This window comes from Melopsittacus undulatus, chromosome 3, assembly GCF_012275295.1.
Source record: "Melopsittacus undulatus isolate bMelUnd1 chromosome 3, bMelUnd1.mat.Z, whole genome shotgun sequence".
NCBI lineage: Eukaryota > Metazoa > Chordata > Aves > Psittaciformes > Psittaculidae > Melopsittacus > Melopsittacus undulatus.
In genome coordinates, this window is record NC_047529.1 from 89,928,702 (window position 1) to 89,952,313 (window position 23,612).

A 23,612-nucleotide genomic window follows, 5' to 3' on the forward strand; every position below is an offset into this window, starting at 1 on the left:
TGTAACAAGAGCAGGGGAACAGGATCTCCCTTAAACTAACTACTAAGGTGACAGGGAAGATGTAACAAGAGAAACGTACAGGCACTTCCTTGATATTGACATAAATGTAAGCACACACAGTATCAAATTAGTAAAACAGCATCCTGTTTCTTTAATTAAACAAAGACATAACAAGATTCAGTGGTTGAAAAGCAAAGCTAAAAAAATCTGAACAGGAAGCAAAATGCAAATTGTAAATGAAGGTAATTAACTACTGGAATATTTTATTGAAATGTGTTGGTAGATTCCTCAGCAACCCACTTGGACAGTTTTCTAAAAGATACACCCTCAAACAACCAGAATGTATCAGGCTTCACCCAGAAAAAGTGGGTGATATTTCATCTGTTATAACTCAGATAACAACTAGATATATATAATGGTCTCTGCTCACCCTGAATGATCAAAAGCTTTTAACCCAAACAGAATAAGCAAAAGAAAAATAAATCAATTTATGGATCCTTCTGCCAACTTCATTTATACTGATTAATATCCTACTAGATAATAAACTCTAACTGAAAAAATTTCAAGGTATCACTAGTGTGAGTAAGGCTGGAAAAATCAGAAACTTTCTGTTTCAGAGAAATTAGATTTTGAGGTAATGCTGTCTCTCCATTTCTTGAGACTTAATAACTTTTGAAATTAGTAACTAATTTAAAAACCAAATGGGATACTAGGTGCCTGAAAAAGTCTGGAAACTTACTTTAAGAATGTGGTGTCTGGTCCTGGCAAGAAACCAGTCATGTTTCACAGATCTACTGGATTTTGTTGTAACACATGGAAACAGATAATCTGAATGACAAAGTCTATTTGGGTTTCCAAAAGCCTTTGAAAAGGCCATTCATGTAAGGTTTCTGAAGAGCCAAACTGCCATGGAATAATCTTATTGTGGATAAATAATTGCATAAAATACAAGAAAGAAAATGTAAGGTAAATGGACTCTTTCACAATGATGAAGTTTATCACCATATGTCCATCCAGATATACACTAGGGGCTATTTTATTCAACTTCATTAGAAATTATATAGAGAAGAGTGGACAGTAAAGTAAAAGGCTTGCTGCTGATGCTAAATTATTCAAGATAGGAAAGAACAAAAGCTGAATGGCCAAAGTTCTGGAAGTACTTCATGATACAGAATGACTAGCAATGAAATTATAGATGTTGGGGGAAAGAATGCAATTAATTGTAAATATGCAGAGTCCCAGGAAACCAGGCATGGCATAGTTTTGCAAACAAACCTGAATGACAGAGAGTGAAGAACTGCACTACCTGCAGATCCAGCCACTGGGGCAGGACATTGGATCCTTTTGCCCATTTATGAAAGATTGAAGTAATTTCACCTAGCAAGGGGCAGGATAGACTGTATTGCCTCTTTAAACACTTTATGAGGGCAGAAAAAAACCTTGTCTGCTCACCCCATCTGTTCAGTTGTGATTAAAGGCTCCATGCACACAAGCACAGAGGCACAGTGACAGGCAAATCAGCTCCTGGAGACACTGTAAAATCTGTGGGTCAGGTGAGAGACTTATTTGCATTTATGTGTCTGTGCACAAGGCAACTGAAGACAAGAGGATCCAGGCCTAGGTACAGGACAGACCGAAAGTCTATGGCCTGTTCCTGAAGGAGCCACAGTGTGCCTATCTAAGTGTGTCTCTGTGCGTGTGTATACGCGAGAGGGTCTGAGTTAACAGCAACTGGAGTGGGGCTGCAAGACTCAGGGGCTTGTGCATCCAGCTCCAGCAACTAGGAAGAGTAGGAAACTCAGGAGCCAGCTACTGGACAGACTTGAGTGCCTAAGGCCAGCTTCTGGATAGAATCATACTGTGCATATACACATGCGTGTAGTTTCTATTAAAGGGCTTTCACCCTGATTGCCCAAAGAGGTGAACAGGATGAATCCGCTGCTGCTGTTTATACTGTGTTTTCTCTTGGCATTGATCTACATGGACAATCATGTGTGTATATATATGTACGTACATACACTGCGTGTGGGTATGTGTCTGTTGGGAATACATGCTCAGTCTCACTACTAGTTGAATAGGGGAACATGGAACAGGAGCAGCCTTTCCTCCCTAAAGATTCAGTGACTCCTAACAACCTACATGATCACTCCGTATTTCCTTTTCTGTGTGGATACCAAAGAGGCATGAAGACCTTCCTGGACAGGAAGACATCTTTACACTTGTCCACCAGGATGAGTGTATATTGCAGGGCTTACCACTGCATCCTTTATGCATACAAGCTGTTAATCATAAAAGGGAGCATATCTGAGGAAAAAAAAAAGTCTGAATTACATTCTTCTAACTACAGATATACATCTACAGCTTGTCAGACTGGCTTAGCTTTTCTTTGGATTCTCTTCACTATTCTCACCTGTTAACTGGGTATTTTTATTTTTTTTTTTTACTGCATTTGAGAAGATTAAGTCCCAGTGGGAGAGAACTTGCTTCGCTTCCTGGGATTTCTGTATTCACTTCATCCTATGGTTTCTCTGATTGAACTGCCTTACAGGAATTACTGCGTGGTGCCCTTGTTCCAGTATAGCAGCTTGTACCAAGCACTCTGCCAAGTGTCACTCAAAGTAGTATAGAAATTCACTTACGTTCCTGTCTATGTAAATCAACAACCACAAGAATGACATTTTCTTTACAAAATTGTTACACGTTAAGAGCAGCACTTGAAAAAAATTAGGAATATGAAAATTTGTTCTCTATTGCAATGAAGTTCTTCATCAATTACAGATTATTCCACTGACATCTAATGCACAGGGGAATCCAGCTGAAATCTGAAATTTGCAGGTAAGTATGTCAAAATAACAGATTAACATTTTTCTCATCCCATAACAAACCAAGCTGGAGATTTTTTTTTTTTTTTACAGAGTGAACGATTCTAGCTAATTCTATTAAAAGTATAAGTGTACCATACAAAACATTGTATGGCTTCAAGAAGACTGTTTTCTTTTTGAACAAATAGGAAGTGGGAGATTACTGAAAAGACCAAATAAGCAAGCTGTTTCATCAAGAATGGCAACAATAAAACCTGATTTCCTATGGATTTATGCTACGGGTTGAGCTCTATGTGGCTTTTCTCCTGCCTAATAAGGATCCTGTTTATGCTGCATAATTTCCTTCAGACCATTAGACGGGTATTTCTCTCATATCCAGACGTATGCTCAAAACAATGTACACCAACTTATTACATTTTTAATGTTTTTCCTCTCTCTAAATTGGCTGCAATTGCCCCAGAGGTCTATGCTGGTAGAGACAGAGAACTACATTCTTTGAAAGTTGGTTGGTCCCTGATTACAATAGTAAATTCAATTTCACAAATATCCTCCAACTTCCACATAGAGGGTATCTGTAACATTTGATATAATTTATGTCTCTATTTTCAGGAAACACAGGAAATTCTGTTCTGGGAACATAACAACTGATGGAACATAAAGGATTTCTCTTGCATGAACCATACACAAAAGATCCATAGGTAAGTCACTTGACAGTGGGAGTACCACAGTTTTCATCTACAGGAGGAGCCACATGCAGCTAATGGCTTACCTCTCTAGGAAGTTTAAGATTACAGACTGGCAGGTTGTAGATGCTAAGTGCTTACTCTTAGACACCTGCTGATGACATGATTACCCCACAGCCAAAACAAAGTCACGTCAGAAATACCATCATTGTTATCAGTAGATGGCCAGTAGTATAAAGTTAGCCCCACTCTCTGTGAGAAGGAGCGTTCTCTGCAAGTGAGAACAAGAACAAAGTCAGGAAATCTCTAAAATCAAATCTCTCAAAAAAATGAAGTGTACTTCCCTATCCTAATGCAACAAAATGCTTTACAAACTTGAGGTACCATGAATCAAAAAGACAAGTTCAGCTAGTGAGCAAGAACAGGGTTTCAACCTAACTATTCCCTCCTCCATGTGGGAAAAAAAAAGACCAAACAAACAACAAACAAAACCAATCAACCAACCAAACCAAACGAACAACAAGAAATCCCAAAGAACCCCCCACCAAAAAAAGCCCAAAAAACCACCCAAGCCCCCCACCCCTACACCTCCCAAAAAACTCACCCCAAAACCAAGAAGCAACAACAAAATAAACCTAATACCAGATAAACCAAGAGATAAAACTGTAGCAATGTCCTGAGCCTTCCTTGAATGCTGAAATATAAACTACTGCCAAGTTGAGGGTGCAGGTCAAAGACAGTAGATTACACTCTCATTCCTTCCAACTTCTACTCTAGGGAATACCATAAATGAAAATATAAATTATCTCTTTTCTTAGCCAGTGGTCTAGAAAGTTGCAGTTAATTAATTTTACCCCATTCAACATAAAGGTCTAGAACTCTATCCAAGTCTTTTTTTAGTGAATATCCAGCAATATAAGCTTCCCTAGGGCTTAATCAGCAGTTTGTAACAATGATTGGCAGCTTCTTCCAAGGTCTGTGCAGGTCACCCAGAACCACAATCTGGCCCTGGTATTCCAGAAGAGGTCTTTTCCAAGCACCAGACTTTTGTAAATATTTTGTGCATGCCCTTGCCCAACTATGTACAGTTCAATTCAGCATCAGTTGAATTAGTTAACTGACTGTCGCCTACCGAAACCAGAGTCTAGGTACTTGGATAGGAAAATATTCTTAGCTGGAAAGCTTTTAGGAATAAATGATCTCTCATTAAGTTACCCATGTTGGAAGAGGAAAAGCTGAGTTTTTCTCTCCTCATCCTAAAAGAAGTAAAACCTGTGTTGTCTGTTTTTTCTTTTCTAGACCTATCTACACTGCCAGTGTATGTGCTGTTTCTACTTATTTAAGCTAACCATCTCCAGCCAAGAATGTAAAAATCCCATCACCAGGAGAGCACAAAGGCTAACTCCAAAGACTACTGGTTATAGCACATAGCTATACAGAAGACAATTTGCACACTGCACCTCATGCTTTTTGAGCAAACTGCACATTCTATGTGGTCCCTAGATTATAAAGTAAATATATCAAAGGGAACAAACTTGAATAGGAAATCTTTGACAATGTATCATAAAACTTCCAATTAATTTAGCAAACATAAGGTCCTTTTAACAGGAAAACTCTATGAAGCACACCTGGCATAACTATTTCCTGGTTTCAGTGCATTTAAATGACTTCAACCTTGTCAGAATATCCAGAAGGAGCGAACATTTTATGGTACAAGTTACAATGGAAATCAAAATGGAATGCTAAGTTAATCCTTGATGCTGCTACTACTTTACTCACATGTTTGTTTGCAAGACCAAAGTCTTAGCCACATAAAGACATGAGTGTCAGAGTCCTGTATCTGGAAACAGGATGAAATGGTTCTCCAAATATGGTACCAAAAATCAGGGTCTCTGTCAAACAGTAGGGATAGCTCTACAATTCTCCACGTGCTTCTGAAAATTAAAGGCTAATTTATAATATCAACTAAAGCTCTATGTCAAAAAAAAAAACCAATATAGTCTGAATCTCTTTATGTGACCTGCCTGGGCAACCAGCCAATAGTTTAATATTATATAAAAAACCTACCTGTAAAATCAATTATAGTAAGCACTACACAGGAAGTTCAGGGTAAAGGTGAAGCAGCCAGTTAGAAAGTGTTGTTCTTGTGTTAGTAGTCTTGTGTTAGTAGTAAGTGATGCAGGTCTTTTCTGTGGTTCTTTCTTTGCATTAAAGATGCCTGACAGACACCCGCAGGAAGCCATAAGTTAACATCACAAGTTCATTGTTCCTGAAAAAAACATAAAACAAAGTACTGGAATGTAAACTAGGAAAACACAGTTTTCATTTTAGATGACATGGGAAGCTGTCTTTTTAACCTCTCTACCTTCCTGCCCCCCAAGAGGGATGCCAGACTTGTCAAATTTTTTCATTAATTATTTAAGCATGAAACATTTTCCATACTACTCATGTGAAATAAAAGTCATTATGTAAGAGAAAGATAAATTAACTCAATCCAGTTATTGGTGAAAGCAGAGAACAGGCAAACAAGAATTCTGAATGATGACCTCTCCTCTGAGTTGACTCGTGGCCAGATACAGTGAAGCAGTTAGACCAAAGAAAGGTGTGGATGTTGTAAACTCCAATACAAACAACCCCTGGTCTTAAATTTTTTTTCTGATGATGCCCCAACGTTTATATAAAACAAAAGCATATGGATCATGTAATATGTGACTGTACAATGCTGCAGAAGGCAGAAACTAGGTCTTCCCTCCTCTACATTAACACCTTAACTGTGCTCTGTGTGGCCCAATCAGCCTGGATTTTGTATCTGTACCATGTCTCAGCCTTAATAAGAAGAGCCTGTGAATTTGGTTATTTCCAACGCTAACTATTTTATAATTCTATGATATTCTCCTGGCAAATAGACAATATAGATTTCAACTCCCTTGAAGCTGCAGTTGAAGAGGATGTATGTTTCCTACTATTTGAATAAATGGTAGCCTATTACATAAAGCAGAAGTGCTTCACCTCCAACAGTAGAGCAGCTGTAGAAAGTTTTGATTTATCTATCCCAGCTAAAGAGAAATATTCCTATCATCCTGAAACACTGAACTGGATTTAGGGCTAGGTAGGGAGTGTTTCTAAACATCCTCTTTACATTTCCTACTGGCAAGCTTACATACCCTCTGTATTACATTGGGATCCTAGGCATCAGCTCTGATTCTTCATCCCACCAACGAGATCAAACGTGTAATTTATTAACTCTACCTCATAACATCACTTTGTTGCAATTTCTTCTTCTGAAAGTGGTGATGATAATTTCTACCTCATGAGGGTGTTGACCCTTAACTGGAGTGTAACTTGAGACTGAAATAGACTTTGCTTTCCTCAGAAGCCAGTACCATAGTGGTACAAGGTACTCTTATTACACAGTGAAATAGCTGATTCCATCCTTCACATTTTTAGGTGACCCGCTACTCTACACAGACACTGATCCTAGATGCCCTGAAAGTATTGTATTTTTAAAGATGCACATCACTAAAAGAGGGCTGCTCTTCATCCTGCTAGAAATAAAAAACAATGCAAAGAAGAGTGGCCATATATGATATATGCATCAAAAATATTTTGTTCAATATGCAGAGATACCTGTCTACTGTGATGTACACTTTGCCTCCTGATCTATAGATTTCACCTGGCTGACAAGGATACTGACTTTGTGAAAATGATTAACAACATATAAATCTTTGGGAAATTACTGAAAATGAAAGCCAGACAAGGATGTGCTGAACCTGAAGAGATCTATTTAAGCTGAAGCAAGCAATCAACAAGATGTACCCCTTCCATACCTCAGTATTTTTGGGTAACCATTTTGGTGCTTATGGCCAGGCAGGGAGCAGCACACTTCAGTGGTAGGCCATCACCTCACCCAGATTTCAACCTGTGCACTGCAGCCTTCCACACAGAAATCTTTTTTCCTGCAGTTTTACAGTTCCCCATCACCCAAGCCTAAACAAATAAAGAGCATATGATATATGATAAAACATCATATATGAGTATGTTTCCAGATGCAGACAGGTATCTGGCAGTGTCCTTGTTAAACCTGCCAAGCCTTCTCATTTGTGACCCTATTCACTCAGCTTCGTAACAGTCCCCTAGTTGCATATTAACACCCTAGTTACATTTGCTGTATGCACTGAAGTATCAGACAGCCCCTTCATCTTTTAATTGACTGGTTTGCTGCATCCTGGAGCACATTGTTTACTGTTCTCTACGGAGAGCTTTCTTAACATGCTCAGAAACTGAGCAGGTTAAGCTGACTCGATAAAGAAAATGCTGACTCACATTTAGTAAACTAATTGGTTTTTCCCCTTCTCCCCTAACCTAAAACGATGTCCATCTCCTGGGAAGCACCACAGCAGCGACCCATCTCCAGGCCGCGCCTCCGAGGCTGCCACAGGCTGGGGGGGCCCAGTCGACCCTCAGCATCGACCGTCCGACCCCTGTGGCCACGGCGGCTCCCTCCCTCGGGGCGGGAAGACTCGGCCAGCCGGCACACGCGGCCTGCTCTGGGGTCTCCATGGGGAAGGCCACGGTCTCCTCAGCAGCGGTGCGGGCTTTGCACGTAAACCCCAGCCTGGGCCCTGTAAACGCCCGATCCCCTTTCGGGACTGGTCGATGGATGTCGCGCATCGGCTGCTGCAACCCAGGGCCACAAAAACCGCCATCTCAGGCACCCCCGGTACAGTGACTCGCGGCGGGCACCTTCCAAAGTGCCGATGGGGTGCTGAGGTGAATGCATATTGGTAGCCGAACTCCGTGCTGCTCAACTGCAACCGCCCCCAAGCACCACACCACAGTCGACTCCACCCCGTAGGCTGAAGGCTGCGATGGCAGCGTCTTGCCGGCCCGGCCCGGGCCCGGGGGCGGAGCGAGGGGCGGTGCAGCTCGTCACTCCCGCCAGCCGGGCCGCGTCTGGTGCGGAGGAGGTGGAGCATGTTCTGCAGCTTCCGCCATGGCCAAGCACGTTTTTCTTACGGGACCCCCAGGTAACGGGGCAGGAGGAGTCTAGGAACGGGAGTGGGGAAGTTGCCGCCGCCGCAGGGGCTGCCCGGGGGTCGGGCCGTGCCTGGCCTGGCCTGGCTTGGCTCGGCTCGGCTCGGCTCGGCCCGGCCCGGCCCGGCCCGTAGTGCTACTGACGGGGCTGCGAAGCACTTACAGCCAAGGGAAGGCACCTGCTGGTGGGCCCTAGTTTAGGCCCAGAGTGGAAGTGGAGGTCAGAGTCGCCGCATTCGTTAGTTTGCTCCTAGTCAAAGTCCGTTTTAGCTCTGCATCTGATCCTATGGCATGTAGGTTTCTGGGTGCTTCTGCTTTGTGTTTGGCTCCAGCAGTTCGATGTTAGGGAAAAAAAAAGTCTCCTGGACAGCTAACTTGCTTGAGTTAAGCTGCAACCAGCACACATTTCTGAGCACTCACCTTTTCTGGAACTTAATTATAGCAATTTAGCACGTGCACCTTAAGTAATGCTCAGTTATCCAGTATCAAGGCTGTATTGCTGAAATCACGGCTGTGCTGGGCAGGGCACATCTCCAGGATGGAGACTCACCACCTCCCTAAGATTGTGTTTTACGGTGAATTCATCACTGGCTGCTGCAAGAGAAGTGCCCCAAAGAGGAGATGTAAGGACGCCCTGAAACAATACCTCAGCCTTGGCCATATTGACTACCATCAGTGGTCCACCTTGGCCTCCAGAAGGGAGACTTGGAGACACACCATACATAACGCTGTTGTCTCCTTTGAGAACACACGCAGAACTAGTCTCCAGGAGAAAAGACAATGCAGAAAGAATTGTGCCTCACCTGTACCACCTAAGGAGACCTTTCACTGTGCTTTTTGCAACCAGATTTGCCTGTCCACATTGGCCTTTTTAATCATCAGTGCACTTGTAGTAAGCATGGGTAAAGCCCTTCCTAAATCTTTGTTCATGAAGTCAAATCATCATCATAGGTAATAATTGGTATCCCAGGTAGGCGGACCTTGAATGAAGTGGTGGAGTAGTTTGTGGGATATAGTTATGAGGGTTCAGCTAAATGGTTGATAAATAAGCCAGTTACTATAATTGCAAAGCTTTCTTTTGTGACTGGAAGTAAAGCAGTGGGCTTAATTATCCTTTTAGTGAAGCTTTTGCCAATGCCTGTCTTGTCTGGGATTAACTTAAAATTAATTGCTCTGCTAGGCTGAGATAGCAATACATTCCACCACCCTCATTCTGTCTTTCCGTCTGCTTGAATGAAGGCAGCCCTCCAGGAAGGCTTGCTCAGGCCTTGTCTCTGTTCATTTAACTGAAATGGAATGTACTGTTTTGATTAGCTAGCTGTAGAATTTTAAGCTTTCTTAAACTTAGTTTGAATCATTTTAGCTTTCTTTGGCAATTTATTGAGTGAACAAAAGTAGAGATGGCAGATTTACTTAGCCACATTAGTATGAATTAACTTATAGAGACAAGAAAGATGGTAGATACTGATAGTGCCACAGTTGTCATTTTATTGTTGTTCAAATGCCAGGAATCCCTTTGGCTTCAGTTCTGAAAAGTTTGCTTAATGGTTTGACTAGGTGCCCTTGAAGCCACAGAATGTTTTGTTGTTGATACTACTAAGAAAGTAGGTCCTAAATCTGCTTAAAACTTAAGCGAGGAATTGTGTATGTACATGCTAAAATGCCGTCTGTTGGCACTGTTGGGAACCTTACATTTGGTCTATATGCCTTGTCTCCAGGAATTTGAAGGTTATTCTGCAGGATGTTTTATATCTTCTGACTTTTTTACAGCAATTATTAAAAGTTAAGTGATAGCACTAAATTTTGTGTGAGGCGATAAAGTTGAGTTTAAAAGGAGATTGTCAATGGAAGTATGTATACAATCATAAAGGAGAAAAAATAGATTCTTTGTGGTAAGAGAAGGTGTCTGGAACATGGCTGATGTTCACACTGTAGAAGGTCCATCAGACTGTGCCAGTAAGCATCTGGTGGCCAGGGTTTTAAGGGTCTGTGTCAGGGTATGAAAATAGGAACACAGGATAATTCATGTGAGAAGGGACTTCAGGATATGTAAAGGAGGGTCAGCTATGAGGCCAGACCAGATTATTCAAGGCTTTAGCTAGTCAAGACTTGAAAACCACAGAGAACATGAAGACGGTATAGCTTCTCTGGGCAACCTGTCCCATGGCTTGATTGTCTTCATGATAAAAAAAGCTTTTCCCCGTATCTAGTCAAAGCCTTGTGCTTCAGTTAGCATAAGAAGCATGTTTCTTATTGGAAATACTTTTTACCATGTAGGTCCTGATCTCAGGGGCACTGAGTGCTTCCAATTTCTAGGACATCAATAGAAGTAGTGTGTCCTTTGTGTCAGGTAGGCTTCTGGTAATAGCAATCAGCCTTGACTTTATGACCTGAAAGAGGGATAAACTCAGCTCTGTTTTTAAAGAGTAGTGAACAGCAGTGATAGAAAGGGAGATACATCAGTCAGTCTTCCAGCTAGCTTGAATATCAGTTGTGTAGAAGTATGGATTTTGTGTATTTACCTGCCTTGGGGCAAGCTTTGTGGCTTGACCGTGTGCTATCTAAGATAAAAAGTTCAGTGGCAGTCTGGGATACGTGTACCATTCTGTTATGACTTCACTGTAGACGCACTTCTTAAAGGCTAATAAAATAATAAAGTGTCAGTACAGGATGAACTTTAAAAGGTGCTTCTGTTCTTTCCTGCCATTTTAAAAAAGCAATTTGCAAACTTCAGAAAGTAATCAATGCTCCTGGTGAACTGAATCATTACTGTGATGATTAAAAAAGGGATTTTAATGTAGAAGATTAATCCTGCGTGCTTTTTGTTTTTTCATTTTTAGGGGTTGGAAAGACTACTTTGATCCAGAAAGTCACTCAAGCTCTAAAATCTGCAGGCACTTCCATTGATGGATTTTACACAGAGGAAGTTAGAGAAGGTGGCAGGAGAACAGGATTTGATGTTGTCACTTTGTCTGGAAAACGAGGACCATTATCTAGAGTCAGGTACTGAGATTTTAATAACTGCAAGTGACTATTGTTTTATGCTTCTGCTCCAGCCTGTCAGCATGTTAAGTGCTCTTCCAAAAGGAGATTTCCAGGACACATACTGCTTTCATGGTCAGGTTCTTTGTTCAGTTCTTATATCAGCCAGGACACCTGTATTGTGTATGTAGACAGTGTTTGTACTGCGTAATGAAATACTGAAAATGTACTAGGGAAGGGTGTTCTTTCTTACTCCTTATTTTACACCAGATAGAAAGGAAGCACTGCCGAGCCTTTTATTGTGAGGCCAAAGCTCTTAGTTTACAGCAGTAACTTTTTGTAGTCAGGGAGGAAGATATTTTGTTTCCACAAGCTAATTTATAGAGACAGAAGTGGAAAATAAAAAAGAAATTGCATATAACGTTGTTTTCCAGAGCCACTGACTGACCCACCAAATCCATACGTGAATTTTAGGAAAAAAAGAGAGCTTTGGATGCCCACTAAGAGTGAGGTGCTCTTGAAGTGCAGAGGGGCTCACAGTCTCTCCTGTTTGACTTAGCCTTTCATGCTTTGTGCAAAATGTAGTCTAGGTCCAGGTTGCTGCTAGCACCTCCTTCAGACATAGGTGATTTTACTAAATAATTTGCATGCTGGTAATAAAGGAAGTTTGCATAGGATAGTGTGATGCAGCAGAGGCAAACTGGGTATTTTTCTGAGATTGCTTAGGGATTTTGCAGCCCATAGTGGGGTTGGGGCAACTGCTGTGTCTGTAATGTCACCAAATTCAAAGATCTGAACTGCAGGCATGTATCTTGATTTCACTGTAAATATACCTTCTGGCTTTTAGATCCCATTGTCCTTCCTTATACTGTTCAAATTGGAGCTTGCATAGTTGTGAAGATAGCTTATGCTGAATTTATTACCTGATAGTGTGCTTGCTGCAATGTGACTTAATGGAGGGGATTTGACTTATTAGGATAACTTTTCATAAATCCACTTTAAATGACTGCAGTGAATTTTCACTAAACTCATTACTTAAAAGGAATTGTATATCTTTTTCTTTTTTTCAAATTCAGTTCTGATTCTTCTGCTTCAAGACGTGAATATCGGGTTGGACAGTATGTTGTAGATGTTGTTTCATTTGAGCAGTTGGTTCTACCTATGCTGAGAAATGTGAGTATTCTGTCAAAGCTGCTGAAAAATCGATGCTTTATGATAATCAGTGTTATTGGAAGGCCCTTCTAGAGCACTAGTTTTGGATATTAGTAAGTGGCCTATTTCTTTTGTATTGCTTATTCCGATTAACATCAGGAAGCTGGAGGGGAAAATCTGACTTGTTCTTTTGTGTTTAACATGGTGTTTGGGGAGATTACAGTCCCCACTCATTCCTGATCTGACATCACTCTGTGAGCAGGACCTCCTCAGCCTGAGAGATAGTTGATAGGAAGTTTCTTCCAATGCCACTGTCTTGCATATTGGAAAGCAAACGAAAGGCATGAGTTTCTACTGCACAGAGCTGGGTGGAGTCAGTGGGTCCAAGAAAAACGCTTTTACTGCTGCTCTTTACAGCCCTTTTTTCCCCTCTTGTTCCAATTCCCATCTTCTTCCAGTAGAAACATTTGTTTCTTGAATCTGGTGGTTACTTTTAATACCACCGTGGAAGTACCTGCAGAGTGGTAGGTTTTAAGTGATAATAGCAGCCAGATAATTAGTCTGCTGCACAAGGAGTGTTCTGACTGTGACAAGACTTTCTACATGGTCTTTTTCCTATCTTTCTCCTGAGATTTTGTTATGGTCTTTTGCCTTCTCCTTCCTCTCTCTCACTCCTACCTTTGCCCTCTCCAAAATTAAACAAGAACAGATCTGGTTTTGGCAATAACACATCACAAACGGTGTGCAGCAGCTGCTGAACTGCGCTACTAAAAAGATTATATTGTCATTTTTCTACCCTGCCAAAGCTCAAGGGGCCAAGGAAGAAGAGACTTCTTGTTTGAACTTTGAAAGAGAAAAAAAACCAAACAACCAGAGGTGCAAGGAGCAAAAATGAGGTTGAGGATCTGATTCTTGTTTTTGTCAAGAAACATTAAAGTCTGAGAGCAGGGAAGCAGAAATGTTGGGGGCGGGGAAGAAAGGAAATATGCATAAAATGGGGCATATTTTCATTTATTTAATTTCATTGTAACTTGATTTACTATGTTAGGAAATAGAAAGATAGTTTAATAAAACAGACTTCATTAAGCCAGCACCATACTCAGAATCCTTTTACTGATTGTCTTTATGTGAAGTCCAGGAGAGATCTTGCTATGTTAGCACTGTTGAGTTTTTCTGGTTGTTAAATGGCTTTGTCATTGAAAGTGCTGTTAATCAGTTTTGTGGGAATGCAGTCATGTATGTAAGTGGCGCAAAATGGAAGTTGAGGAGAGTGAGGAATATCATAGAACAGAAACAAGAAATGAAGAAGAATGAGGGCAGGAGAGTCATAGGTATGGTCTGGTTTGATCAGAGAGCAGCACAGAGTAGGCATTTGCCCATTTAGTCTTCAGGACAGATTTAGCTCGTAAGGCTTGGATCTCATTCACTGCATGTCCTGGGTTCAGCAAGAGCAGTTATTTTTCTCCTTCTTAGTAGCTGATGCAGTGCTGTGTTTTTGACTTTCAGCCTGGGAACAGTGCTGATAACACTGATGTTTTTAGTTACTGCTCAAATGTTTAGACTGACCAAGGACTTTGTGAGCCTCATGCTCTACCAAGGAGGAGGGGAAGCCGGGAGGAAGCAGACAGGACACCTGACCCAAACTATCCAAAGAGGTATTCCATACCACAGCACGTCATGCCCAGAATGTAACTGAGAGTTACCCAGAAGGGCTGGGGCACTGTGGGGTTGGACTAGGTATCAGTCAGTGCTCTGTTTGGTGGGGTGGGGCGAGTTACCAGTCGGCAGGTGGTGAGGTGTTGTATTGTCTTCCCTTGTTATTCCCTTTACCATTATTATTGGTGGTAGCAGCAGTGGTTTGTGTTATACCTTAGTTATTAAACTGTTCTTATCTCAACCTGTGGGAGTTGCATTCTTTTGATCTCCTCCCCATCCCTCCAGGAGGGGGGTGGGGGAAGAAAAGAGGGGGGACTGAGAGAGCAACTGCGTGATTTATGGCTGACTGGGTTTAAACCATGACAGTGCAGTAAGAACAGGGGTAGATCCTATAGTGTATGATCTCTCAGGTCTGAAAACTTTACCAGGCAGGACTGAGTGTGTTTTTTTCAAAGCAAAATGTTCTGCTTCTCTGTGTGTGACTAGTATTTGCTTTTTAGCTCACTGATCTATAAAAGGATTTTAGATAAAACAGCTACTCAGCAGAGACTTAGCTTGAAAAGATTTTAGAATGCATGTTATACGCTTCTTCCACTTTCCCAGAAACAAATACTTTGCCTTCACAGGGGAAAATATTACAATTTATTTTTTTCCTTCTTTTTTTACGTTCTGTGTGATATGGCTGGTATTGGTATATATTCATGAATCTACAGTGATGTTTTGACTTGAGTTGATTTCCTCCTCACTTCTGTAAGTGGTGGAGTACAGTTCAAGGTTACTTTTACCAAGAGAGGATAGGTGCACTTCCTTTTCTGCTGAAAAGTTCCTCTGCTTTCCAAATTGCGTTTTCTTCAGTGGCATTCACCTAAGTTCCCTCTTAGACTTCCCTGCTGCTCACACCACTCTGCAGCAGGGTGCTGTTTGGCACAGTATTCACTTTCTAAAAAAAGCAAACAAACCACACATATGATCAGTTGCTAGTATGGTGCCTATCCTGCAATCCAGGGGGATGGTAGGACTATAGAATGAGCTTTGTCTTGACAAAGAAATGGAAGATGACTGCTCTGATGTGAGAGAGGCTTGGAAATAGCTTGATTCTTATCCAGTTAGCTTAGAAGAAAGCCAGTTATTTTGAGAGAAATGCTAGTTTTGACCATTATTTGACCCAGCTACAAGAAGAGAAACTTCCAAATACAAATTTAATGCAAATCTTTTATATTTTGTTTTAAATACTTCTGTGGATATTCGTCTATTCTAAATGCATAATTTAATGGGAAGACTGAAGTTTGAAAAATTGGTGTCCCTCAGATTGATTGATGGCTGCTAGTAGACAACATGCAGTTTACAATTGTCAGCTCATATAGGACCACTGTGAGAATTCTGCTTTGAAGGAAAACTGATATTATGGATATTTTATATCATAGTCAGCATTTATGCAGTATATATATTTTCATCTTTCGAAAAATCTATGCTGAAATAGAAATGATAGATTTGTAAGTCTGTCACCAGCAGCAGCTTTGACTTCTCTAATTCCCACCTATATTACAATCGAATTGATTTTTTTTGGAGTTATTTCTTTTATTAGCATAGAAATTATTACTGCTACTTGTTCTAAGTATTGTTTACAGTCTCTTGATGCAATTTTCCACAGGTAAACCATGGCAGTGATGCAGAGAAAAAAGTTTACGTCATAGATGAGGTTGGTAAAATGGAACTCTTCAGCCAGGCTTTTATTCAAACTGTTCGTCAAACGCTCGCCTGCTCAGGGACTGTGGTGCTTGGAACTATTCCAGTACCTAAGGGAAAGCCACTGGATCTTGTTGAAGAAATAAGAAATAGAAAAGATGTTAAAGTGTTCAATGTGAGTAATATTTAATACCCTTAAAGAGTCTTCTGTTCTAGGTTGCTCATTTGTATTTTGTTCTGCTTAAAAACTAGTTGTTACAACCGGTTCGTAGCTGTGGGTAGCTTATATGAAATAAGCTTTTCAGTTTCCATTTTATTCTTAATGGGCAGGTGTTCACCTTATTAAAAAAGAAAAAACCCTCACATTTGACACCATATCAGTCTTACACAGCTGGCTTGGCTTGCGAGGGGCTGCAGAAGTAATGATATAGCTGTTTTAAAAGGTTTTCTTGCTGTAGTATTATTGCCATATATGCATTCATTGTTCCTGAGAGTTAAATCTTTCGAAGTACAGTCAGATTTTTGAACTTTCTTTTTTAGACTAGCATGCAGAAGTGTTACTAATAATCATATTCAAGGGAAAAAAAATGTAGTGGAGTTTGCAGAAATCACTTCTAGAGGACAGACACTTGTAAATGGAGTCAGTGAATCAATTTTAAAATTCATTATGTTACTTTTACAGACATAATTTTCAGAATATTAGGGTCTCAAAGTGCATTTGTGATCACTTATAGGGAGGTTTGCAAAAACTTAACCACAACAAAACGTAGCCTGTTCACAGGAATACATGTGTGAAGTTTCCTTAACATCTGCGAGTGTCCTGGATGTTTCACAAAACCAAGCTAAATGCAGCCCCCACTCTTTTGGTTTCTTTTTCTACTCAGTGTACTATTTGTAGGAGACAATAAGGCTATATATCCAAAACTGAACTATAAATTACAAATTCAGGAAGTGGGAGGTAAACATCTTGGCTTAGTAGCAGGGTTAATATGCTGTAGAGCAGTATACTGATGTAGCCTGTTCTTTATCAGATGCATGTCACAGTGAGAATGCTTACTTCATTTTTATCCAAGTGCATCAGGAAGGAAAATGCAATATCTCAACAATTTACATTGAATGATCTTAATTATTACAGAGAAAACAAACCCTCCATCTTCTTTTTTGCTTTTCAAAGTGAGACTCAAAAACCTGTAGAGTTCAGAGAAGCTCCTCAGCCTTTTTTTTTTTTTTGTTGGTGGTCACATTATCATCTTCAGTTTCTGTTTTTTAAATTAAATGCCTATTAAGTGCTAAAGCAACCCTATGAGCAAAGACGAGACAAGATTCCTTTACTCATGTAAGCATTCAGTTCCTACCATTCCTGTCAGAGATGAAACCTCAGGTTTCCTACTGACAAGCTAATGTGTGTTGTTAGGCTACTGAACAGGGATGCATGTGAATGTGAATTTTATACAGCTTGCTTTACAGTGGTATGACTGGGGAAGAGGGAATGGAGAATGCATCACTGAAAGTAACAGATGTTCGGTACTTACACTGCAGTCATGACAAGACAATAGTGGGCTAGTGTGTGAGGAGGAAACAGGGTGCTAAAAAACAGCATTTGGCTCTCAGGGAAGCTTTTGAGGCTTCTACTGTCTCCCTTTAAGGATGGTGTTCTGAGGGCATATGCCACTCAGCCCCAAGTTGCTAGCTATATCAGTCTGCTGAGACACCTTTCTCTTAAATACCAACTGCAGCCAGTGGAAGTCTTCCTGTAAATGTCAATGGAGCAGTGTGTTCTTTACTGCAAAAATGAGCCATCCTGTTTATGCTTCTGAGATTAGGAGGTGCAGGTTTCTGTTTAAGTAGAATTCTCTGGTGAATCCATTAGCCAAAAGCATGGGTGTGAAATGTGTGGCAGACTGCAATAGTTCCTAGGTGGCAGAGACCTGCTGTGCTGAAGTCTTATGCAGGAGAGCATTTGTCTCACTTGCTCCAGTGACACAAGATGTGTTCTTACCCAGCTGGTTAAAACGTGTGCCTGAGTAGGAACAGAACCTGCCCTTGGGGAGTCAGAGGTGTTACTAGCTGAAGTAAATACAGAATCACCAGCTGTATTCTTCAAGGACTGTTTCTTGGGGAGAACCTGGAGTGTCCAAATAAGCTCATGGTCAGTAATTTCTTACTAACTTTTATGGTGCCTCGAAGTGCGCAGGAGTAGGTGGCCACTTTCCAAAAAAGTTACGCCTGCTTTGTCGCTTCATATGGAGTTAGGCTCCACTCGAGTAACTCAGTAGAGTTTTGTCATTCTTCTCTTACTGTCAGGAGGAGAGTTCTGATGTTTGACACTGAGAGCAGAGAGACAGCTGTTCAGGGTTTTACAGTCCCTTTTGTCTTGAAAGCACATACAGTTGGTGTAAATGGGCCCAGATACCCTTAAAAGCATTTGACGATTTGGTCCCAAATGTTTAATTTATTATGCTTAAAGCACTTAATGGGAGGGGCTCTGCTATTTAACACATTTCTTTCCATTGTTGCCCAGTCCCATTTTGCTGAGAACTAAACTTTCCAGTGAAACTATAGAGGCTCTTTTAGCACTGCAGAAGTAATGATATAGTCTGTGTAGTTTTGCAGACAGCATCATAAATAGGATCAGATTATCCTTAGAAGCTGGCACATACTCATTTCCTCCCACTTTCCCATTTATTAATTTTGCTTCCATGAAATCCATTAGTTAAATTTGATTGCATATGCCTCTTAAGAAAGAAAATAAATAGCTACATGGATCAGAAGAAGAAAAGGATTCCATTTGAAGAGATTGCACAAGAGGGGTTTCTTGATGGTACTCTTAACAGTTGGGGAATAAAGCTTTTGTCCTCTACTGTTTCCTGCTTGGAGTCTAGGTGGTACTTTCCTCCAAATCACCTAAATGCTTAGAATAAGCAGCGTCTACAGTTATTTTCAGCTCCCTGCCTAAAGAGGTACCCATCTGTTTGTGCACTTGATAAAGATACTGGGAGATTGGTTCTCTCTGGAAAAGGTGCCTGCACTGAATGTCTCCAGATCTTAAGAGGAGACCTCTACCTATGAAGCAGCCTTTGTAAAAGAGTTGTGAAAATTTCCCAGCACTTGACACTTTCTCTGTGCTCTCACTGGACTTCTGGCATGTAGATATGGAAGAAGGAGAGTTAAAATGTACTATAGTTTTTGTTGGCTTTGAGACAGTGGGAAGAGCTATAAAATGTTTAGAAGGTCTTTTGAAAATCAGGATATCAGGACACTTGTGGTGAGTTTGGCTGATCTATGCTCTATGCCTTGTTTACCTTGGGGTCTCTCAATACCCTTATTGAAGAGCAATTTCATTCTTTGTTGTCTTGCTGTCTTTGTTGTTATGGGGTTTTCTGTTTATCTTACAATAGGCTTGGAATGATACTTAATAAAACCAGCAATATTTTCAGGCAGATCTTCCCTTCCTTTGGGTTTGGTTGGCTTTTTTTGTTTGATTGTTTTTTTTTATGTCACTTTTTCATCAGCCCCATGTTGATGATCTCTGTTGAATTCAAGTGGCATAGGCAGGGCCACCATCTATAGGTTTACAGTGTTAGTTTCCAGACATCCTATCTAAATGCTGTAAATAGCAATAGGCTCCCATTTAGTAATAATAAAAACAACAACAGTAATACTTTCTCCTGTTCAGAATTGACTGTAGTACTGGAAGGGATGGAAGGGATACAAACCTTAAATGCAGCTACAAGGAAAGCAGTGAAACCTTGCTGGTAGAGAGGTTTATGCCATGCATAGTGTGGTGTCTCCTTCCTCATCAAGCAGCATTTCTCAAACTTTGTTAAAAATATAAATGCCCTTACTTTTTTTTTTTCCTTTTTCTCTTCTGTCTTTGTCTGAGTTTTTCCTGCCCTCTTTGCAGGGATTGAACAGTTGGGAAAATTCCTCAGGCTTTTTAGAATGAGGCTGTTGCTGACACTTCATAATTGCTTGTTAACCCTCTCACCACCCCAGCCATTTCCCCAGGTTTTGGTTGAGTAATGCACAGTGGGTGATTGGGCTCTGTATCTGTACCCAGTCTATCAAGAAGGTGTAATTTATACCCCCCACCACCTCTGTGTTTCTATCCTGCAATGCTAAGGCTTCTCAGAATAGAGAGTTGTGCTACTTAGCCTGTTCTAATTTTTTTAATTACACATGTTTTTGACTAGATCTGTCATCTTAATAGTCACAACCCTTTCAAGTACTGAAGGCATAAGAACTACTTCATAGTAGGAAAATTATGTTTGGTAATTGAAAAGGATTTCTAGTAATGACAAAAGTACATGCTGGTTCTTCTAGTGATTCTTGTTAGTTATTCAAGCCCTGAATAATACAGCAAAATACCATGGATGATTAAATCAAAAAGATCACTGAATGTGCAATTACATATGCAAGTTTGTGGCTTTAGCTTATTGTGTTCTCAGTAGCAGAAGGTGGCAGGTGTTTGACACTCAGCATTCCTTCACTGAGAAAGAAATGCATTTGAATTTCTGCTTTGCTTTTGAAGTAAACACTGATATAGAGGTTATTCATCAAATTACATCAGTTTTAATTTCTCTTTCTCCAGGTTACTAAAGAAAACAGAAACAGCATTTTTCAAGATATCTTGGCAGCTGTTGAATCCTGCAGAAAATGAAGACATTTTGTTGCCTATAAACACTAAAGCTTTTATTTCAACAAAACATTACAAGGTTTTGTGGATGTTCTAGTCTGTCCTTCCTGCTTTAGTCCCTGGAGGCTCTACTGGAGCAAAGTAAAGCTGGTAATGCTCTAAAATGTGAAAATGAGCTAGCAGGCTTCTTGTTTATTCAGTTTACAAGCTGATCCATTCAAAAATTTGAACAGATGCGTAGTTAATATCCTGTTCTGATCTGGGTATTTGGAAGTTAGGTGGTCTGACTCTCATTCTAGTTACACCATGCAAAAGCATCTTAGTCTTTCAGAGTGTGGTGTGGTGTGTTCTGCTAGATAGCAATTCAGCATGGGGAACTTCGACCTGGTATAACAAAACAGAGCCCTGCCCAAGATGTACGTGCACTCTGCCTGGTTTATGTAGAAGTATCTTTGCTGCCAGTGACCCAGCTCATGTGTTTCCAAGTGTGATTCAACATGGGTGCTGACTATTAATGAGGTAAAAGGAATAAGCAGGTGCTTTCCTTGTGGTCTTTCCAGTTCAAGGAAAATTCCTGTAGTCCTAACTAAGTGACATTAACAGAATTCTGCATGAGGAGGAAAAATAACCAGTGTTGCCCTCTCCCAAGTACTGTAAACCCAGAGAGTAATTGATAAGAGGGCTTCATTTTGGATTTATTTTCAAGTTTCTGATGGCAGTCGTGCCTTGCACCTACTTAAAAAAGTTGCATATGTAAATCTTCAAGTCCATGAAGTTCAGTCAAATCTCAACTTGTGTTTTCATGTAGAGTTTATTAAGTAGGGATTGACTTAACAGTATATTAAATAACCTCATTTGTCTATATAGGTTTTACAATCTGTTATGTTTATTGATACTTTTTGTTTGGTGTTTTTTTTCTTATTCAATTCTGTACAATGTTAATGATGAAATAAGAAGTGTTTCAGCATATTAGACAATGTGTTTCCCTATGAGTTGTGCAGATGTCTTCAGGAAAAATGCTACCACTTAATCAGTTTCATGTGTTGTGAAAGCAGAATTCCTTCCCAGGTGCACGCTTTTTCATTGCACAGTTTATAATCATCTCTGGCTGTAAAAAGTTGTTGAGAATTTAGTTGTTCTTTTTTTCTGTTCTGCTCAACAACTGTTAAAATAAGCAAGACTATTTAAAGGCATTTTCAAATGTCGTTTTAGTTATTTGTTTCTGTAAAACTGACACCCAGAGTTTTGAGGGGACTAGATGGGAACAGGCATTTTTACAGGTGTTCGGGAAACAGCTTGGAGCATGGAGGGAATGTCCTTTTTATTTCCCATATTCAGAACAAGGGCCTGTACAAACTGTTGCTCTCCAGATGGTAGGAAGTAAATGCCATGTTAAAGGATGGCATGACCTTGTTTTTTGACTGCGCCATTACACTACCATTCTGCCCAAATCCATTTGGATGGTAGTATTGTCATTATATTTGGGAAAAAATAACTCCTTTTTGGGTCCCACTCCCTTAAGCTTCTGGCTGCATTTTGCAAAATAGGGCTGTGCCCTGAAGGGGCAGTAATCCCTTAATTGCTTCAGGCATCCTGCTCAGACATGACACCTTGTTAGAGGCAAAGGACTTTGGACCAAAGGAAACCTTTTAAGGGCTATGTGCCATAGACTTTCAAACAGAAACCTCTCTGCACTTAAGTGTTGGATGTCCTACTCTTTCAGTGTTAAGTCTCTTAAGCTGTAAAATACGCTGCAAAAGAATAGTTTTTTCAATTATTAAATAATTACCCAAAGTCTAGCAAGGTTTTAATGGGACTGCAGTTGAATCTTAAATGAGGACTGACCTTTAAAGCTAAATAAAAAATGGAGGTATTGGCTGTTCTCTGTAGAGACTGGGGAGGAGAGTTCCTGCAGGAGCAATGGCAGAGTTCAGTTTTCCAAATTCCAGTTCAGCCTCTACTGTTAGGAGTTAGTAACTTAAAATGGTATTTGTGCCTCATGAAAGTATATTACATTACCCTGCATACAGTGACATGATGCCTGCTGTTGTCCTACCATTTAATAAATAGGGAAAAAAAGAAAACTCATGAAAAGTTTGGGGAATTTTTAACCATTGTGCTTATAGTACTTTTAAGCCACTGTCTCATGGTGCAAGGAAGACCTTTTATAGTGAGGGTAGTTAGTCACTGGAAGAACTTCCAAAATGGAGGTGGAATTTTCCTTCACTGGAACTGTGAGTGAAGTGTCTGCCCTTTTAAATCAAGGGTAATTTTGCTGCTGCTGTCACTGGCTCTTGGTTTCTGCTACCTATCTCAAGATTGGTGTGTCTTTTATTTGTTGGGGTTTTTTGTTGTTTTTTTTTTAAGCCCAGCTTCTCTCTGAGCTAGAGTGCTTTTCAGGAGAAAGAAAAAGAAATTTTGTGGTCTGTATTCAGCAGGAGATCCTTGATGACCTAAACAGTCGTGTCTGGCCTTTAAATCTGACACAGTCCTGAAGAGATGATTCACTTGTTTCAAATATACATTGAATGAGTGAGAAAGTAGTATTTCCAACTGAACTCAAGTTTTTCTGGCACTTGGGCTTAGTTTAGAGGTAAGAATTTATTATCTGGTCCTGCACTAGTAGAATATTTGGAAGGCCTTGAGAGCACTGTAACAACAAACACCGCATTCACAATTCCCCTGATGGGCTGATTTTCCTAATAGCACACATTTGGGGAAAATAACCTCTGATGTACCAGCAAGATTCCAGATGACAGCATTAGTGCACCTGCAGGTTTTAATTGGTGCAAAAAGGGGGAAAATATGAGGTACCAATTACTCTCTTGAAGCCTGAGAATCAAGGATGTTTTTTGGCAAGGAGGCTTGTAATTCCACCATCAAATTGCGCACAGCATGGAATAAACATGGCCTGCATTATTTATCATGCATTAGACAATTTTTGACTTGTAAAACTCTGTA

The 23,612-nt window shown here is 40.3% G+C and overlaps 1 protein-coding gene across 2 annotated transcripts; it reads left to right on the forward strand.

The window, feature by feature from the left end:
• The first annotated feature begins 8,414 nt into the window (after window positions 1-8,414).
• On the forward strand, window positions 8,415-22,051 carry NTPCR (nucleoside-triphosphatase, cancer-related). 2 transcript variants are annotated; one of them, XM_005145986.4, is made up of 5 exons: window positions 8,415-8,532; window positions 11,380-11,542; window positions 12,598-12,694; window positions 15,981-16,190; window positions 20,607-22,051. In XM_005145986.4, exons 1-5 carry the CDS (start codon window positions 8,499-8,501, stop codon window positions 20,673-20,675), a joined length of 573 nt encoding a protein of 190 aa, XP_005146043.2. In that variant the 5' UTR covers window positions 8,415-8,498; the 3' UTR covers window positions 20,676-22,051. The 2 variants fall into 2 exon arrangements, with proteins under 2 accessions (XP_005146043.2, XP_030902122.2); XM_031046262.2 differs by having other exon boundaries at window positions 15,981-16,028.
• Window positions 22,052-23,612: the final 1,561 nt, after the last annotated feature.